Here is a 19,416-nt window from a genome sequence, read left to right on the forward strand (position 1 = left end):
TCTGTATTCATGTCATTGTAAAGCCTCATTTGAAAAAAAAAAAAAAGTTGTACTTAAAGAAACATCTCTCTCTCTCTTTTTTTTTTTAAAGATTTATTTTCATTATGAAACCAGATATAGAGAGGAGGAGAGATAGAGAAGATCTTCCATCTGATGATTCACTCCCCAAGTGACCACAACGGCCGGTACTGTACCAATTCGAAGCCAGGAGCCAGGAACTTCCTCTGGGTCTCCCACGCAGGTGCAGGGTCCCAAGGCTTTGGGCTGTCCTCAACTGCTTTTTCAGGCCACAGGCAGGGAGCTGGATAGGAACTGGAGCTGCCGGGATTAGAACCAGCGCCCATGTGGGATCCTGGCCTGTGCAAGGTGAGGACTTTAGCCACTAGGCCACGCCGCTGGGCCCGAAAAATCTCTCTCTTAACTATCGGAAATGAAGCTGCCCACTTGGTACCCTAACTGGGCCCCCCGCCTGGGTAGTAGGGACACACGGGCTTGAGCTCCCACCTGCTGACTCTTAGGGTCTGCACTGGCAGGAAGCTGGAATTGGAAACACAGCCAGCAGACACATCCGGGCCCTCTGATATGAAGTGTGAGCATTGTGGCTTCTGGGCCAAATTGCCTGCTCTGCAGTCTGCACACTCTCCTTCTCATGGTTCCATTTATCGATTCGAAAATTAAAGAGTCGTATAGAGACTGGTCTTCCACGCACTGGTTCATTCCCCACATGGCTGTAATGGTCAGGGCTGGCCCAGGCTGGGGCCAGCCACCAGGAGCTCCATCCAGGTTGCGCTGTGAGTTCACAGGTCTAAGCACTTGGGTTATCCTTCACTGCGTTTCCTAGGCATCTTCACAGGCAGCAGGCTCAGAAGTGGAGAAGCCGGGACACGAACTGGTGTCCCTATGGGATGCCGGCATCCTAACAGTTACCTTTCCTCACGACATCATGTAGGAGTTGCAAGTCTGTACTCCCGAGTCACCCCATGACCGTGTGCAAAATACCCTCCTGCAGAAGCCACCAGGCTGGGTCCATTTGGTGACACAGATCCACCCGCGCCTGTCTCGTCATTCAAATCAGTGCATTTCCATCCACTGTATGGCAAAGCCAGGGTCACAACCACAGAAAGCCGTGCTCGCTCACGCTTGCTTCCAGCCAATCTCTCCGTTTCCCTTGGTCCCTGGAGTCTGTTAGACCCTCTCCTTCTGCTCCTGGCTTCGGATTGGCTCAGTTGTGGCCGTTGCTGCCACGTGGGGAGAGAATCAACGAATTGAAAAGCTGTCTATCTCTCCTCTGTAAATCTGTCTTTCCAATACAAATTAAATAAATCTTAAAAATTTTACTTTTAAGATGGGCAGCGGGGGGGGGGGGGATCTTTGTTGTTCACTGAATCCTTTGGGCCTCCCACAGTGCAAGCACAGGTACTATTTATATAATCACATCCGCGCGTGGACAGACTCTGCCACCTGTTACACCCGTCAGAAAAGCACTATTTCTCGGAGAACTCTAGAACACTCTCCCATCCTTTGCTCACCAACTCTAATCCCCACTTTATACATTTAGATTCGAAACGCTACTCTTTTTAGTTCCCCAGCCTGTCACCCAAGGATCAAACCAGCTCTAGCGTCGCAACTCTGCCATAGCAACCGGCAAGCCCTTTCACGCAGAGGTCCTTACGTCATTTCCGGCGCGCCGGTCTAGCCGCATCCTACTTCCGGCTACAGGAGCGGTAGCGTCGTCTCCGCGCGGGGGATGTGAAGTTGAGTTCTAGAACCCCTAATCGGATCCGTAAGCGAGGTCGGGCCGTGGGACCCGGGAGACTACGGGGTAGGGGTCGGGGGGTCGGAGAAGGCAGGCCTCGGCCTGGAGCCTGTGTGAGAGTGAGTGTCGCCTGCAGCCCGGACGGAGGGGCGGGTCCCGGTGGCGGCGATCGTTAGAGGTGTTGGGGGGCAGGTGGCCGTTGGGGAAACGTCTGGGGGCTCCGAGTGACACCCCGGAGCCGCCTGCGCCCTGGAGGGACCACAGTTGGAGTTGGTGCCTGGGATCTTGAGTCCAGCCGGCATAGCCTCCTTTGGGCGAGTTGCTTAGCGTGTGGGGGAGCTCCGTGGAGGCGTCCTCCACCCTGGACGTCCACCTCATGACCTCTCGTGAGAACTCGGGAGCTCGTCCCTGCTTGGGGTGTGTGTGTGTGGGGGGGGGGGGGTGTTATGGCCGTACCCTGCTCAGGGAAGTGGCGGTGCCCGCCGTGTGTCTCCGGCAAGTGCCACCCGCCTCCTCCGGGAACGCTGGGGTCACCTGCACCTGCCACAGTGTGGCTATGAGTGGGAGACGCGGGGGGCGACTTGCTATTAGGTTGGTACCTGCCCATGGAAATGATGGACTGTCCCAAAGGCTGCTGGTCACTCCTGCCAGCCACGCCAGAGCCTGCTGGTCACCCTCACGTATGGGATCTATTAATTACTGTGGAGTGCAACCGAGCTGGGCCCTTTGTGTCCAGCTGTCAGGTGCTGTCAGGTGGAGGTGGGGATGGAACTCGGGCTGTGGTTTTACCCAGCAGTGATGGAGACGATGATGATGATGAATGTAGGCCATAGTGGGGATTTGGGGAGAAGCTGTATTCTTGTTGAGCGTTTGTGGGAAGTGAGTTTTTTTTTTTTCCTCGAGTGGTTTTGATAATTCTGTAGTGCTGTTGATCCCCGACCTGACTTGTGTGTGCTTGTCAGTATTAGGTCTGGCTCAGTCCCTCACTCACATCAGCCTACATACACACTGGTCGTTGCAATTGCTGGGTTGGTTCTGTTTCCAGCCCTGTCTCTTGCATAAATCAGTGGATGCTGAGACTCAGCCTGACCCTGCCCACCGCATACTCAACCCTTACAAACATCAGCAGAAACTGCAGCCTAGTTGGAGCGGCCCCCTATAACCCCCTGCAGAACCACCCCAACCCTGGTTGCTGTGCTTGCCAGTATGTGCGGCAGACTGGTCCCATCTGTCCTATATCCCATTCAGCTCTTGTACTTGTTACTGGACGTTGAACCCTAGCTCAACTCAACTGACCCCACTATCCAGCCCACACTCACGCCAGTGGGTGCTACTACTGTCTAGCCAGACCCGCCTCTAACTCTGATTCTCATGGGAGCTGCAGCCTGTCAGAGAGGTGCCACAGTTTTCCCACTGGGCCCACTGCCAGTCCCAGATCTTGCACTCTCCAGGTGGTTCTGCAGTCTAGCTTGACTGATTTGCCCCCAGTCCCAGCACTTGCCAGCTGATGCTGTGACAAAGCCCAACCAGCCTGCATTTTTACTCTGGCTCATGCATGCACCAATGGGTACAGTTGGTTAGCCCAGCCTGGCTGTCACCCTAACCCAGCTCACAAGCAGGCCATCAGGTAGTGTGGCTCTGCCCAGACTGGTCTGCCCCGAGTCTCAGGTCTCAGGTGCACCAGTGGGAGCAGTAGCCCAGCAGGGGAATCCCTGCAATACCCCCCTCCACCATACACACAGCAAAAGGCTCACTCCCTTCCCTCCTCCCCTGTTCCTGAATGTGCTGGTGGGTGATGTGGCCCAGTCTGGCATGTCCCACCTCACCTTGGCATTTGCTAGCAGATGCTATAACCTTCCTCAATCCGGTCTGCCCCTGTTCTAGCTCATTCTGGTGGGTTCTGCAGCCTAGGCCAGCCCAGCCAGCCCCCAGTTCTGGCCCTGATGTGAACTGGTGTGGTCTGACCTGACCTGTCTTGCGCTCTATCCTGCTTCTCAAGTCTGCCAGTGGATATTATGAACTGACCAGCCTGGCCTGCCCCCAGATGGCAGGTACCGTAACCTGGCTTGCTCTGGGCTGCTCCCAGCCTTGGTTCTTGCGCTCCCCTGCAGGTACTACATCCTGACAGAGGAGTTCCCAGCCTTGGTTCTTGCTTGATTTCTAAAATACCTATTTTTTTAAATTTATTTTTTAGTTACAAAGTCATATATACAGAGAGGAAGAAAGACAGAGGGAAAGATCCTCCATCCGTTGATTCACTCCCCAAGTAGCTGCAATAGCCAGAGCTGAGTGATTGGAAGCCAGGAGCCAGGAGCCTCTTCCTGTGCACACAGGTGCAGGATCCCAAGGCTTTGGACCGTCCTTGACTGCTTTCCTAGGCTACAAGTAGGGAGCTGGATGGGACGTGGAGCTGCTAGGATTAGGACCTGCATCCATATGGGACCCTGGCACATATAAGGCAAGGACTTTAGCCGCTAGGCTACTGCGCTTGGTCCCCCAATTGGTTTCTGACTGATGCTTGCCAGTGTCTGCTGGGTCGTCTAGTAACAGGGAGTAACACTTTGAATTCCACTTCCTTTCTCCGCCCTTCCCAGAGACTTAACCACACGCCGTGTCCTTTCTGTCCCCTCAGTGACTGGCCATGTCGCTCTCCCACCTGTACCGGGACGGAGAAGGCCGCGTGGAGGATGACGACGATGAGCGGGAGGACTTTGAGATCACCGACTGGGATCTCCAGAATGAGTTCAACCCCAACCGGCAGCGCCACTGGCAGACCAAGGAGGAGGCCACGTACGGGGTGTGGGCCGAGCGCGACTCGGACGAGGAGAGGCCCAGCTTCGGAGGCAAACGGTACTGCCGGGCTGCGGGGCGGAAGGCGAGGGCGGGCAGGGGCACCCAGGGGAGGGTGTGCACGTCCCTCCCGCCTCATAGCTAGTTCAGTCTTCATTTTCAAATGTATCTGATAGACGTAAGCTTTTTTTTTTTTGAAGTTTGCTTGATGTCGTTCATGTGTTTTCGCTCCAGAGCGTCTGCTCTTGAATGTCACTATTTCCCGACTTGACCAACATTTGGTTTCTTTTGTTTTTGTAATTGAAATAATTCACCTCAAACAACGGATCGTGAGTTAAATGAATTTTTTCAGGTCAAAGGGAAATTGGAGCATCGGGTCTTTAGTAATTATTTGTAAGATGCCCCTTGATTTTCTTAAGGATCTGTTCAAGAGGCAGAGATACACAGCCGTGAGCCACCGTCTTCTGAGTCACTCCCCCAGGGCCTGGACTGACCAGGACAAGGCCAGGCGTGCCGTGTGGCCGGAAGGACGGGCCCTGATGAGTTGTCACCACGGCCTTCTAGGGGCTGCCTTAGCAGACGCTGCGCCAGGAGCTCGGAGTGCTTAGCAAGCATAATCACTGTGATGTGGGACCCAGCCCGCATCTGCTGGATTTACAGCAAGTTCTGCGTCGGTATTGATTACCCTTTAGTGATAGATCTGAATTGAACATACCAGTTTAAATAATGAGGGTGCTAGGGGATGGCAAATTAAGCTGCCGTCTGTGGTCACTAGCATTGCATTTGGGCGCCAGTTTGAGTCCTGGCTGCTCCTGTTTTTTTTTTTTTTTTTAAGATTTATTAATTTTTATTACAAAGTGAGATATACAGAGAGGAGGAGAGACAGAGAGGAAGATCTTCCGTCTGATGATTCACTCCCCAAGTGAGCGCAACGGCTGATGCTATGCCGATCCGAAGCCAGGATCCAGGAGCTTCCTCCAGGTCTCCCACACGGGTGCAGGGTCCCAAGGCTTTGGGCCATCCTTGACTGCTTTCCCAGGCCACAAGCAGGGAGCTGAATGGGAAGTGGAGCTGCTGGGATTAGAACCAGCGCCCATATGGGATCCTGGTGCGTTCAAGGCAAGGACTCTAGCCACTAGGCCACGGCGCCAGGCCCACGGCTGCTCCTCTTGTACCCAGCGCCCCAGCTCCCTGCTAACGCAGCTTAGGAAGCAGTGGAAGGTGGTTCAAGTGCTTGCGTCCCTGGCTGCAGCCTGGCTGTTGGGGCCATCTGGGGAGTGACACACCTTGTAAACCTCTCTCTTGTTTTTTTCTAACTGTGCTGCTTAAATAAGTAAATAAATCTTAAAAAAAAAAAAGCTATATGTGATTACATGAAGCCAGATCTGGAGCCTTTTTGATAATTTAGCATATGAGAAATAGTCCAGAAATTCATGAAAAAAATCTGTATTATGAAAACTTAGCATGCATTAGTGTCAGGGTTTTTTTTTTTTTTTTTTTTAATGTGCCTGTTGGTAGTCACCTGCATCCCATGGGAGCCACCGTCTCAGTACCTCCCTGGCGGGTGGGCCAGGGTTCTGGGAAGGGGTCATCGCTGAGGAGTTCTTGAGCCCCAGGCGCCGTGTCTGCCCGCAGACCACGCGACTATTCGGCGCCCGTCAGCTTCATCAGTGCGGGGCTCAAGAAAGGGGCGGCCGAGGAGGCGGAGGCTGACGATTCCGATGACGACGGGAAGCCCGTGAAACAGGACGACTTTCCCCCAAAGGATTTGGGACCCAAGAAGTTAAAAACGGTAGAGTCTTCGTCACTGGATCGTGACCCTGGGAACGTCTTTCTGCGGGTATTGTGGCTGAGCGGGGACCTGGTCACGTGGGTTTGTGTGTGGTGGCAGGTGTGTGAAGCCATGTGGGGTGTGTGGAACAGTCTCGCTGCGTCCTGGCACGCCACACAGATGCCTCGTGGTTCCCCTGTCCCTTCTCATAGCTCTCTGCACCTGCCAGGCCGTTCTCTCATTGGCCAGACTTTCTCAAACTTTTCTTTTTCTTCTCTCCCGTTCAATTATTGTTCTCCACAGGGTGGGAATTTTAAGCCGAGCCAGAAAGGTTTCGCAGGCGGGACCAAATCTTTCATGGACTTTGGCAGCTGGGAAAGACACACGAAAGGGATCGGGCAGAAGCTGCTCCAGAAGATGGGCTACGTACCTGGAAGGGGCCTCGGAAAGAACGCCCAAGGTACCGCCCCGTGGCCCTGCAGCCCTGCAGCCCTGCAGCCCTGCAGCCCTGCAGCCCTGCAGCCCTGCAGCCCTGCAGCCCTGCCCAACAGAGGCAGGGTGCTCATCAGCTCCCTTGGGTCCAAACGTGGGTCAGTGGGGCAGAAGGAGTAGGATCTAAAGGCTGGCCAGTGTTTCCGAAGAGTGAATGAACTTGAATGATGAGGAAGTGGTGATCTAGGGCGATGACAGAGGAACTCCTTATTGCAACCTCAGCAGCACGGGAGGGGAAGGGGGACGGGGAGAAGGAAGTCATAGGGGAAGTGAAATCTTTCAGATGTGATCCTGTCCCTAAAGGCTTTTATGAGAAAGACACAACATTAACAAGTGTTACCAGACATTGGATGTGTTGCAGAAAAGCCAGACGTGGCAGCTATTAGCTGTAAAAGTCAAATAGCTGACAGATGTCTTGGACCGTCTTGGAGCAGGGGATGCAGGCTCTAGCTGTGTCACTGACATCCCATGCCAGTTCACATCCGAGCTGTTCCACTTCCTACCCAGCGCCCTGCTAATGCATTTGGGAAAGTGGAGGATGGCCCAAGTGCTTAGGCCCCTGTTACCCCTATGGGAGACCAGGATGGAGTTCCAGACAGCTGGCATTGGTCTTGGTCTGGCCCACACCCCATTGTGGACTAGATAGTTCCATGGCAGCATGAATGCTCAGAACTTTCAGATGGCCTGGGGCCTGAGCAGCATCCTTGGGCAGGGCAGGGTAGGGCAGGGCAGGGCCTTGTGAATGCTGTGTGTTGCTCTGTGTGAGGGGCGAGGCAGCAAGGTGTCCCTGAGTGCCTCATTCACATACCTGAACTGCTGTGATCTGAGGTCTCTCTGTCTTCTGCGGGAATTTGCCAGGCATCATAAACCCCATCGAAGCCAAGCAGAGAAAGGGAAAGGGAGCCGTGGGGGCCTACGGCTCTGAGCGGACCACGCAGTCCCTGCAAGACTTCCCCGTGGTGGACTCGGAAGAGGAAGCCGAGGAGGTAAGGGAAGGCGGGGTGGCGGTGTCCTATGTGCGCTCCTTCCTGTTGTCTGTCTGCATGCTTTGGCTGCGCACCTGCTCGTCCCCAGGCCAGCCTGACCATGACACTGGTCTCAGGGCCTGTTGGACCAAGACACATAGTAGTGAGCCAGGGACCCCGGCATGACATGCGGGCAGATGCCTAGGCTGCAAAGCAAGGGGAGGGGAAAGGGTGCGCCCCAGCAAATGAACAGGGCATGGGGAAAGAAACAGTCCCATTGAGGCATGATGCAGCCTGGGGCGAGATGGGAAGCCCAAGGGTATGGAGGAGAAACTCAAGCTCAATGGTGACAAGACCCTGGAGAGCCACAGCAATGGGCAACGGGTGGGCAGCCCAGGAGCAGGGAGGGGAAGGGGGCCTCGAATGCAGCAGGGAGCCACCTGCTGGCACCTGTGTCACTGGACACCAGCCACAGAAGGAGTGGGAAACCAGGGTGAGAACCACTGTGTTTTCTTGGTGTTGGCAAGATAAGCAGGTGCTGCTCCCGGGAGCATGTTTGCTGCTCATCAGTGACCTTAGGAGGAAGGAGACATGGGGTTTGGAATGGACAGTGCGTGTCCGGAGCTCAGCATGCACTAGGGGTACGCCCTGTGAGCCAGGCACGAGGCTGTCACGGCTGGAGGGAACTCGGCTCCCGGGGGAGGATGTTACCTGGCCATGATAGTGTGAGCTCAGGCCTGTCTGATACCTGAGTAGTCAGACATTCAAATATTTTGGGGGCAAGAAATTCTATGTTTAGACCAGTGTGAGAAAAGTACAACGCTGGCCACACCGCCCACCTTGGAGGGCTGGGCTGGACCATCCTCAGGTCTGCTCCGTTACTTTAGCCCTTCAAGTTCTTATAGATCCTAACTGTGAAAGATATTTTACCTTGTGACTTTATCTTCCTTTTTAGTTGGAACCAACGTTAGGGCACTTGAAAAAAAAAAAACTTATGTTGTGCTTCAGAGTTTGATGTGAGCTCAGCCATAGGGCTGCCCATAGAAGATGCCCAACATGTGCCGCCTTTACCTTTGTTTCTCACCGCAGTGGGAGCTGGCACACCTGCCTCCTGAACCCCACTGTTGCTGAGAGGCCAGGTGGCTGTCACGGCTTTCAGTGGCATGCAGGCCCAGCCCTCAGCGTGGAGCTGGGGCACATAGGGGAGGCTGCTCCGTGCCCTCCAGCGGTCCCGTGCAACGTGCTGCTTCCTGTCGTGACCAGTTGCTTCCCTCTGCGTTAGGAGTTTCAGAAGGAGCTGAGCCAATGGAGGAAAGACCCCAGCGGAAGCAAGAAGAAGCCCAAATACTCTTACAAGACGGTGGAGGAGTTGAAGGCCAAGGGCAGGATTAGTAAGAAACTCACGGCTCCCCAGAAGGAGCTGTCTCAGGTCAAGGTAAGGGCAGTCCTGGACGTCTGGCCCCGGGCTTGTTCAGAGTTGTCAACACACAGCCCCACACGGCAAGGTCCCCAGTCCCTGGATTGCTCAGCTTCCTCGGGTCTTTATCTCGGCCTTAGGTGTGGAGATGGGTCCTGATCTCACATGAGCGTTCCATGCTGACGTTCATTAAGCTTGTGGTTAATAACATGACCTCATGTTAGCACCTCAGTGCGCATCCATCTGGACCTTGAACATTCCCTGTACGCACTTTACCACATGTGATGCTGTGTCTTTCATGGGCTGTTCACATCAGGGGCTGGTGTCTGCCTCATCAGCACAGCCCCTGCTTTTCCATTACAGTAACTTGTCATCACCAATACTCGGTTCTTAAGGAGGCTTTCCAGTTTTCCCAGAAATCCTTCTTCATCCAGCTTGTCCCAAGGGATCCATTCTAGAACTGTTTGTTACATCTGATTATTCTGTTTCTTGAGTCTCAAATCTCATACAACGTGGATCCCACTTGGCGGAACACTGCCCCTCTCTGCTCTGCCTGGCTGCGTGTTGGGCAGGCAGCAGGGACGCTGACCCACGTTGTCCCCTCCACCATCTCCCAGGTCATCGACATGACAGGCCGGGAGCAGAAGGTGTATTACAGCTACAGCCAGATCAGCCACAAGCACAGCATCCCCGACGAGGGGCTGCCCCTGCCGTCCCAGCAGGTGCCGCAGTCCGGCAGGGAGGCCAAGGCCCCGGGCTTCGCGCTGCCCGAGCTGGAGCACAACCTGCAGCTGCTGATCGAACTCGCCGAGCAGGAGATCATCCAGAACGACCGGCAGCTGCAGTACGAGCGCGACATGGTGGTGAACCTGTCCCACGAGCTGGAGAAGATGTCCGAGGTGCTGGAGCACGAGCAGCGAGTCATCGGCAACCTCAGCAAGGTGCTGGAGCTGGTGGAGCAGTGCGAGCGGCGCCTGCAGCCCAACTGCAGCAACCCCCTCACCCTGGACGAGTGCGCCCGCGTCTTCCAGACCCTGCAGGACAAGTACCACGAGGAGTACCGCATGTCCGACCGCGTGGACCTCGCTGTGGCCATCGTCTACCCGCTCATGAAGGACTACTTCAAAGAGTGGGACCCCCTCAAAGTGAGTGGCCGGGCAGACCGGCCCTGCCGCCTGGAGGGCAGGGGCGTGGGTTGTGCCCTCCCGTGGCAAGTTGGTGCCCGGGGTGGGAGGGCTGGGTCCTGCCTCGCTCCCCAGCCTCGCCCTCTCTCTTCAGGACTGCACGTATGGCACCGAGATCATCTCCAAGTGGAAAAACCTCCTGGAGAACGACCAGCTCCTGTCACACGGCGGGCAGGATCTCTCCACAGATGCCTTCCACAGGTCCGTGCGCCGGGCCCCGGGCTCCTGCTGCTGTCTCCTGGGGCAGGAGTTTAAACATTCAGCTGACACCGTCATGTGGTAGCTTGGTCACATGTGTGCTAGGCACTGGGCTCACTCCGGAGCAGCCTGTGTATGGTACAGCGGACAAAGCAGGTGGCAGAGGAGGATGTGACAGACGCAGGGTGCACACTGGGCAGCCTGAGGGAGAGTCATAAGGACCACCCCTGTAGAGGGTTCTTGGGGCCAGGGGCTCTCCCAGAGAGGTGACATTTAGGCCGTGATGCAGAGAGGGGTCAGCTTTGGGGAGCAGGTAGCAGGTGGGAACATGTCCTGGAGTAGCGCTTGTCCTGAAGTCACTGTGCCTAGCAGTGGACACCAAGAGGCATAGAAGACAGGGAGCACCCAGAGGCAGGCCTAGGGCTGCCCAGCATAGGGATGGGCCTCGAGTATTCCTGGTATCCGTAATCTTCCTTGCTGGGACTCTGCCCTTTCTCTTGAAGGTGGGTGGTGGCAGGCGACCCTGGCATGCCAGAGTAGCAGCCAGGGCAGCTGAGCTATCTGGCCTTGCCTCTCCCCATCCAGGCTGATTTGGGAGGTCTGGATGCCTTTTGTTCGAAACATCGTCAACCAGTGGCAGCCGCGGAACTGCGACCCGATGGTGGACTTCCTGGACAGCTGGGTGAACATCATCCCCGTATGGATCCTGGATCACATACTGGATCTGCTCATCTTCCCCAAGCTGCAGAAGGAGGTGGGAGCAGCCCTCAGCTAGCCGTGTGCTCTGCCAGCATTTCTCCCTCGTTCTCCCAGTGCTGTTGGAGTGCGGGCCGAGCAGGATGCGCCAGCACAGCCATCCTGTGCTGCTGGCTCCGGCCCTCTTCTCGGCATGTTCCCCGCGTCCCCTTCAGTGCAGTGCACTCTGCTTCTGTGAAGCCAGAACCCTGCTGCTTTCTGATTTATCCCAGCTGTGTGGGTCTGCTTGTGGCAAGGGTGAGCATCTCTAGGGAAACCGAATGGCCTGCAAGATGCCTTGGCCGTCTCTTTGCACTTGACTGTGCCTTCCATAACCTGGAGACCTCTGCCCATGTGTGAATGACTTAGGCACCCGGCCAGGACAGCCCCAGGCCTCCCCCAGGGCTGCACTCTGCTAAGTACACCGGGGTCCTTCAGAGCTGCCACCCCAGACTGTGCGAAGGGTTTCTTTTCCCCATTCATCTGCAGGTGGAAAACTGGAACCCCCTGACGGACACTGTCCCCATCCACTCCTGGATCCACCCGTGGCTGCCGCTCATGCAGGCCCGGCTGGAGCCGCTCTATTCCCCGATCCGTAGCAAGCTGGCCAGCGCCCTGCAGAAGTGGCACCCCAGCGACTCTTCAGCCAAGCTCATCCTCCAGCCCTGGAAGGATGTCTTCACCCCGGGTTCCTGGGAAGCATTCATGGTCAAGAACATCGTGCCCAAGCTCGGTGAGGACATGGGGCACAGGCCTTCTGTGCCCACTCAGCCTTGCTGGCCTGGTCTCTGTGACCATTGGTGGGGACACAGAACAGCCTCTTGCGTGTGAGAAAAAACGTGTAGCACAGCTTATTTGTGCAGGGACTGGAGCTAAATGCCCCTGGGCTGCCTGTGCTGTGTGTGCGTGTGGGGATGTGACAGCAGCGGACTCCGTGTGCCTGCTGCATTTCCCAACTGCCTGGCCTTGTGCGAGCATCTGATGACAGGACAGCCCCTGGCATTTTCGTTTCTGTGGAATTGTATCCTAAACTGTTGTGGGTGAGAGAAAAAAGATGCCTTTCAAGAAGTGTTCCGTTAAGGCTTAGTCATGTTTGGAAGCGGGTCCGACGGGCAGTGTGTGGAGGACTTGCTCCCTGCACTGCCGTGGCCTCGCAGGGGGCTGTGTGTCTGAGCCCAGGCCCTGTCCTGCAGGAATGTGTCTCGGCGAGCTGGTCATTAACCCCCACCAGCAGCACATGGACGCCTTCTACTGGGTCATCGACTGGGAGGGCATGATCTCCGTGTCCAGCCTCGTGGGGCTCCTGGAGAAGCACTTCTTCCCCAAGTGGCTGCAGGTATGCTTGCTGGCGAGGCCTAGCCATAGCGACCGTGAAGTCCAGTGGGGCAGGAGTCCAGTGAATCATGGGGGCCGCAAGTTTCTTGTTTGTTCTTGGCAGGTACTGTGCTCCTGGCTTGGTAACAGCCCAAACTATGAGGAGATCACCAAGTGGTACCTGGGTTGGAAATCCATGTTCTCAGACCAAGTGCTGGCACATCCGTCCGTCAAGGACAAATTTAACGAAGCCCTTGACATGATGAACAGGGCCGTGTCCTCCAACGTCGGTGAGTGAACTGCTGAACCTGCAGGTGGCCGCCTAAACCCCCACCCCGTCACTCTTCACTCCTGCAGACACCGGCTCTGGGCCACTGGGCTGTTAGTGCTGGTCCCCTGTGACTGGGAGCGGAGACTGAAGCAGGCCTCAGATAGAAGGCATGGGTCTCACTCCAGGCCTCTCGTAAGCCCTTGTGCCGCGGGCCTGTTAGAATGCCTTCTCGGCCCCGCCCAGCCAGCTGTGTGCTGCTGTGACGGGCGGGCAGGCTCTCGGTGGGTGCTGCACTCCCCCAGTGCTGTTGTCATCTCCTACGACAGGTCACGGGGAAGTCACAGGAGTTAAGCTTAGTGCGTGATAGTATCTGCGTGTGTGTGTGTGTCAGAAGCAGGCAGTTCAGTGTTGGCTTGCCTCCAGGTAGGTCGCCGTGTTGTCATGGCGAAGGAGAGCTGCAGCCCAGCCCGTGGGAGCTCGCGGTACAGGGAGCTAACAGCCCCAAGCTGAGGCCTTGTTGTTAACTAGCTGACTCAGCCACCAACTGGAACCCAAGTGTTTCACTCAGTGTTTCACTAAGGCCAAGAGCTTTTTGGGGTTACCAGCTCAAGGAGAGCAGCTGGGACTGGAATATACCTATTCCTACTTTGCTTATTAAATGAAGACACTTAGAATTCGTGATTATATAAATACACGCTGTGTTTAATAGGGCAGTCACAAGTCTTCCTACTTGTCCAGGCCTTCAAGGACCATGGCCACCTCCTGTGGTCAGCCACCCCAGGCCCTGCATTCCTGTGCTGCTCTCTGCTCCTCAGCACTTGGCATCTGCAGTCCTGCCCTGCCCCCTAAAACTCACAGCTCCCCAAATATGTTGTAAATCCTTCCTGGGCAGGGGGCTGTGTGAACAACCTGAAACTACACCGGTCTAGCCCTGAACAGAGAACTGTCCTGTGCAAGTTTGCTCTTCTGCAGGACGCGCCCTAACTGCTCCGCTTCTTTGGGATTAGATGTGTTTGTGACACTGGCCAGCTATGTGCCTGCTCTCCCCACTGTCACCCCCAGAGCTGCCTGTCAGTTGTGTCTTCGTGTCTTTGAGGCCGAGCTGCCCTCGGCGAGTCGGTGCTCTGGCTGATCAGGGCATCCATCTCTGCCTTCTCTGTTGCAGGCGCCTACATGCAGCCTGGTGCGCGAGAGAACATCGCCTACCTCACCCACACGGAGCGGAGGAAGGACTTCCAGTACGAGGCCATGCAGGAGCGGCGCGAGGCTGAGAACATGGCCCAGAGGGGCATCGGGGCGGCGGCCAGCTCTGTTCCCACGAACTTCAAGGACCTCATCGAGACCAAGGCCGACGAGCACAACATCGTCTTCATGCCTGTCATCGGCAAGCGGCACGAGGGCAAGCAGGTGTATACCTTCGGCCGCATCGTCATCTACATCGACCGCGGGGTGGTCTTCGTGCAGGGCGAGAAGACCTGGGTGCCCACCTCCCTGCAGAGCCTCATCGACATGGCCAAGTAGACAGTGGCCGGCCCGCTGCAGCCAGAGGCTGCGACCAGAGGGACATGCAGGACCTGCTGTGTTGGACGCTGTCTGTCATGCCCGGCCTCCAGAAGTGCCTCGCCGTGTGCCAGGCTCTCGCCCGGTGTGCTGTCCTTGGAACAGGACGGCCTTGCGGAGGCGTTGCCTGTTCTCACGAAGGGTGGCAGGCCCCTGCCTCATCTCGCACCTGCAGGCTCTGGTGGCTTGCTCCTGATGATCTCCAGGTCCTCACAGTCCTGGTAATCTGGCTCCTCCTGGAACACCCAGGTTTCCGCAGGGAGCTGCTGCAGCTTCTGCCTGGGGAACCAGTGGACCGAAGTGTCGTTAAAGGTGTCCATGTACCGTGCGGTCTGGGTCAGCTCCAGCTCCTCCAGCCCCTTCAGGATCTGGACAGAAACACGTGGACATGAAAACTCAGCAGCCATGTCCCACCCCACTACTCTGGGGGACATTTTTTCACTGTATCTGCCACCTTTTTTTTTTTCTCCCTAAAGGAGTAAGGATAATTTGGTTTGAATGCCTTTGTGCAATGAATGGGGGAGCCCCTAAGACAGTGGGTATGCTGGACTGTGCTGCTGAGCACAGCATGGGCATCGTAACCACAGGTGGCATGGGTGTGCTGCCACATTCTGGCACCTGTGGGGGGAGCTCTGCTGGCAGCATGGTGTCCCCAGTGCGTGCAGCAGCACTATGTCACACCCCTGGCCACCCCTACCCATCTACCCAGATACCTTGGCAACGTAGGGGTAACTCCTTTGCAGAGTCCTCGTCAACAACCTGGAAATAAAAAGAAGCCACAATTGGAAGCTCTAAGGATGGTTTCACTTAGCATCCAACACAGGACAGCCAGGTGCCTTAGCACAGTAAGAATTCAGGAAAGTACCAGGGATGTGGGATAGGCCGAAGAGTGACAGCTGCACTTAGGCCTGCCTTCCAGAGAGACTGGCGTGGCAGCAGACATCTCAGCCGTGGGCCACAGAAAGCAGCCACAAGGGGGGCTTCCAGGCTTTTTCTGAAACCTCTGCATAAGGGGAAGGGGACTTTACTGGTAAAAAGAACACTGCTGAAAAAGCCTTTGTCATCGCTTAACTGGGCTGATGTCTGTCCTGTCCTGTCCCCTGGGGAATTTACTTCTGAGCAGGGAATGCCCGTGGGGACCCTGGCTACGCAGGCCCCTGCAGGTGCAGGCTTCCCCCGCCATCGGGCTCAGCCAAGCCTCCCTGGCCCCGGTCTCACCTTTCCTCCAGGCCCTTGAAGCTGTTGCCCATGACGAGCATCCGGGACAGCGCATCCACGGACCAGTTCCTCCACAGGAGGTTGTTGTACAAGGCAGTCCCACAGTGCGGCATGTAAAAGAGGGTGGGCTCGCCGGCCACGCTCCGCTTTCCTTCCTGGGCACAACAGTGACAGGGTGGGTGAACAGTGGCAGGGGGCAGGCGGGGACAGGTAAGGGGAAGGTGCATTCCGTGGTGAGGTCCCCTCAGGAGTGCACACAGCAACTCTAGCTGGACGAAGGTGACTTGGGAGGCCTCATGATGTCACGTTGAGAACAAGCAGTGTGTGTTAACATACATTCGAAGTCTTGGACTAACCCGGGGGTTTCTGTTGGGTCCCCGCCTCTGCAGCTTCCCTGTGCTAAGTTGCTGCTGCCCAACCCCTGGCAGGCCCAATTCTGTGGCCTGGGCAGGGCAGACTCCTGGTGCAGCCCAGGGCACCCACCTCTACTCCTGCATGCTGTTCTGTCACGGCTGTTAGCAGCAGCTTCTACCTGTCCGTGACATTCCTCGTTTATGGCTAACAGGACCGTGGGCTCCTAAACATGGAGACAGAGCTTATCCATCTGATCTCCCCAAAGCTGCCTGCCTGCCTGCCTGCCTGGCCCAGAGTGAGTGCCAAGCAAATGTGAAAACTGCAGAGCTTGACCCCGTCAGGGGAGTAACACCTCACTCGGCTGGGGCTCATTTCCATGTGGCTTAACAAGCTATTTGGTGGCAGTCTTAGGACAGATTCTACAGTCCCCAATCAAAATACAAAACTCCTGGGTATCTATCTGTTCATTGTGGCTTTGGCCCTGTACTTGTGACCTACAATTCTCTACCCTCAAGGGCCCAGAAATAGCCAAGCCCAGGCAGGGGGGAGAAGCTGAGACTCTGTCTGCAGATCCTGGCCAGGAGCTGTGGGTGCTCTGATAACATGGCGTCTGGTGCCAAGAGGAACGCCTGTCTAGGTGGGTGCATTGTGGCCACAAAGACCTTGCCTGAGGCACCTAGCCTGCCTCCTTGGTTGTTGCACAGAACCGTGTAAACCCTCACTGGTCCCGGGTCACGATGTATGTGACCCAGTGTGGGCCACCATGTAGATGCTGCCGAGCCCTGGAGGACAGGCCGTGGGAAGGGTGGAGCTGGGTCAGCCTTTGCCCAGCCATCCCCCGCCACCTCCGAGAAGCCCTCACCTCGTTCTCACGGAGAACAATCATGCCAAGGCTGCTCAGAACAGCAATTTCGAGTTGGCTGAACAGAGGGTCGTACACCCAGCAGTGACTCCTGGGGATCTGGAAGAGAGGCAGTTGTTGATTTTAGTGCAAACATCTGTGCACACTCCACTCCTGGCAAGAACAGGTGAGCGGGGATTAGGGGGAGGAGAATGAGGATGATGAGGCCACAACTTGTACCTGGCACTTTTCCAGGAGGAGAAGCAAGAAGGCCAGCTGGCTCCGAGCTATGACGCAGGTGGCAAAGTTGCCGAGGCCGTAACACACACACTTGACCTGGCAGGCGTCCAGGGCTGAACTGTCTGCAGGTGCCGAGCCATCTGGAGGTGAGGCCAGACACAGCCTTCCGAGGGCTTCAGACAGAGTCCCTGTGGGGGCCTCCAGTTGCTCCCGAATTTTTCTAAGACAGCTCGTGACAGTTTCTGAAAAGAGCAGAGGAGTGAGAGGACATGCGCAGACCTGGGAACCAAATCGCCCACACGAGAAGTGCACACACCCACGCGAGGAAGGGAGCGCCCAAGTCAGGACCTCGACGCCCCAGAAAGGCTGTCGGCCTACTTCCAAACTCACGGGAGCAGGAGTATTTCACGCATGAAAGGTCCACAGAACAGGCTGGGGACTTCGTGACTGTAATGAAGATCACGTTCTATTTTTTTTTTTACATTCATACTGAATTTTGTTGAAAAACTCTAAGATAGGGCCACCCCGGCATAGTAACCTAGCAGTTAGCATCCTCTGCTGAAAATACAGGGATCCCATACAGGCACTGGTTCTAATCCTGGCAGCCCCGCTTCCCATCCAGCTCCCTGCCTGTGGCCTGGGAAAGCAGTTGAAGACAGCCCAAAACCTTGGGACCCTGCTGGAAGAGGGGAGGAGACCTGGAAGAGGCTCCTGCTTCGGATCGGCGCAGCACCGGCCAGCTGGGGTCACTTGGGGAGTGAATCAACAGATGCAAGATCTTCCTCTCTGTCTCTCCTTGTCTCTGTATATATGACTTTCCAATAAAAATAAGTCTTTAAAAAACCTTCTGAGACAAAAAGGCCATGTATCCCAATAGTAAGGTACCAGTTACCTGATGAGATAACAACAGTCTCCCTCCCCTCCCACCCCAGCGAGAAACTGCTCTATGGAATAATTGGCTTTTGAGCTCCTGGCTGCCCAAAAGAAAATGATAAAAAGACTTTTGGAGAAAAACTTGGCAATGGATATCATGCTGGTCACCACCTAACACTTCATTCTGGTCCTTGGAATATACCCTAAGCCACCAGCCTAAATGTGGTAAAAAGCCTTAAAGTTGCAAACTTATGTATGACAGCCTAAAATCAAGGAAGAAACAAAACATCCCTCGACAAACTTGGCTCTGGCATATTCCCTCTAAGCGTTACATATATTATCAGGAGCCAGGGAGACAGCATACCTGGACGGGAGAAGAAACATCTACAACGTAACACCAAGGATAAAGGTTCCCTGAGGATAGCGGCTGGCCCTTCCCTCCTCCTGGGCAGCAGGCAAGCACTGCTGTCGGCAACCAAACTAGACAGCCACTGAACGCTCAAAACTATCCTACAGGATATGCGCAGCACCCCCCTCTTTCACAGCGGAGGGACGGGAGGCCAGAGTTAGTGATGTCTCAGCATTGACCAGGGGGGGAAGGCAGCATCCGCATCCGGCACCTACACCGTTCAGGAAAGCTAAATCCTCAGACCAGAACCTGCTCTGTACCCTCGCAGGGCCTCCCCTCCCACCGCGGGGCAGGGCTCACCTAGCGCTGAACTCCAGAAGTCAGAGAGCAGCAGGTCCGCCCTGTTGAGAGAGAAAAACCGTGATGGGGCTGGCAACGTGGCACAATACGCTAAACGTCTGTCTGCAGCACCGGTCTCTCGTGGGGATGCCGGCGGTGCGTGGCTCGGCTGCACCACTTCCCATCCAGCTCCCTGCTGATGACCTGGGAAAGCAGCAGGTCCTCGGGCCCCTGCACCCATGTGGAACACCCAGAGGAAGCGCCTGGCTGTGCATCAGCCCAGCTCCAGCCATCTGGGGAGGGTCTCTCTCTCTCTTCCACTGTGTTAACTCAATTAAATAAATCTTACACTGGGGTCCTGGGACACGGTCACCAGCGGCTCAAGCTGAAGCTGCTGTTAACAACACGCGTTTCCTGCGGGCGCCCGTGACCCCCCTTCGTTCCTGCCCATCGCTCCTGATCGGGTCTGTAGTGCGCCCCTAATTCCCAGATGGGAAGACTGAGTGAGGTTCAAGGGTGCCCAAGTGCGCGAGGGTCAGCACCCGGGCCCACCTCTCCACTCACTCAGCCTCCCGGAGGCGACGAAGCACGACTCCCGGGTCTGCCCCGAGCGCCTCCTCGGGACTCGGGGCCGCCGCTGCCGTCTGCCGTGGCCGCGCCCTGGAGCGCCTCCTCCGCGGAGCCGCAGCCTCCCACACGTCCAGCGCCGCCGCCGCCATGGGCCTCGCCGTCATCCGCACGCGTCGCGC

General features: G+C 56.1%; 2 protein-coding genes across 3 annotated transcripts; one reads left to right on the forward strand and one right to left on the reverse strand.

Moving 5' to 3' along the window:
• The first annotated feature begins 1,617 nt into the window (after nucleotides 1–1,617).
• On the forward strand, nucleotides 1,618–15,230 carry TFIP11 (tuftelin interacting protein 11). Of its 2 annotated transcripts, XM_041003600.1 has the most exons (13): nucleotides 1,618–1,792; nucleotides 4,389–4,606; nucleotides 6,182–6,338; nucleotides 6,621–6,777; nucleotides 7,668–7,795; nucleotides 9,057–9,209; nucleotides 9,809–10,336; nucleotides 10,470–10,576; nucleotides 11,159–11,327; nucleotides 11,798–12,041; nucleotides 12,502–12,644; nucleotides 12,747–12,912; nucleotides 14,059–15,230. In XM_041003600.1, exons 2-13 carry the CDS (start codon nucleotides 4,398–4,400, stop codon nucleotides 14,412–14,414), a joined length of 2,517 nt encoding a protein of 838 aa, XP_040859534.1. In that variant the 5' UTR covers nucleotides 1,618–1,792; nucleotides 4,389–4,397; the 3' UTR covers nucleotides 14,415–15,230. The 2 variants fall into 2 exon arrangements, with proteins under 2 accessions (XP_040859534.1, XP_040859535.1); XM_041003601.1 differs by lacking the exon at nucleotides 1,618–1,792 and having other exon boundaries at nucleotides 4,384–4,606.
• Nucleotides 13,575–19,392, reverse strand: SRRD (SRR1 domain containing). The gene is made up of 7 exons (XM_041003602.1): nucleotides 19,232–19,392; nucleotides 18,689–18,729; nucleotides 17,107–17,348; nucleotides 16,888–16,986; nucleotides 15,672–15,826; nucleotides 15,167–15,212; nucleotides 13,575–14,821 (listed from the first exon to the last, which is right to left on the reverse strand). Exons 1-7 carry the CDS (start codon nucleotides 19,384–19,386, stop codon nucleotides 14,612–14,614), a joined length of 948 nt encoding a protein of 315 aa, XP_040859536.1. The 5' UTR covers nucleotides 19,387–19,392; the 3' UTR covers nucleotides 13,575–14,611.
• Between the last annotated feature and the right edge of the window lie 24 nt (nucleotides 19,393–19,416).

The sequence above is a fragment of the Ochotona curzoniae genome, unplaced genomic scaffold, assembly GCF_017591425.1.
Source record: "Ochotona curzoniae isolate NIBS_2020 unplaced genomic scaffold, NIBS_Ocur_1.0 scaffold_274, whole genome shotgun sequence".
Taxonomy (NCBI): Eukaryota; Metazoa; Chordata; class Mammalia; order Lagomorpha; family Ochotonidae; genus Ochotona; species Ochotona curzoniae.

Coding starts and splice junctions, on each gene's coding strand:
- SRRD (XM_041003602.1), bottom strand. CDS start 19,386: ATGGCGGCGGCGGCGCTGGACGTGTGGGAGGCTGCGGCTCCGCGGAGG. Junction 16,987..17,106: donor TCCTCCTGGAAAAGTGCCAG/GTACAAGTTGTG, acceptor CCTCTCTTCCAG/ATCCCCAGGAGTCACTGCTG. Junction 15,827..16,887: donor TTGTTCTCCGTGAGAACGAG/GTGAGGGCTTCT, acceptor TGTTGTGCCCAG/GAAGGAAAGCGGAGCGTGGC.
- TFIP11 (XM_041003600.1), top strand. CDS start 4,398: ATGTCGCTCTCCCACCTGTACCGGGACGGAGAAGGCCGCGTGGAGGAT. Junction 9,210..9,808: donor AGGAGCTGTCTCAGGTCAAG/GTAAGGGCAGTC, acceptor ACCATCTCCCAG/GTCATCGACATGACAGGCCG. Junction 12,042..12,501: donor GAACATCGTGCCCAAGCTCG/GTGAGGACATGG, acceptor CCTGTCCTGCAG/GAATGTGTCTCGGCGAGCTG.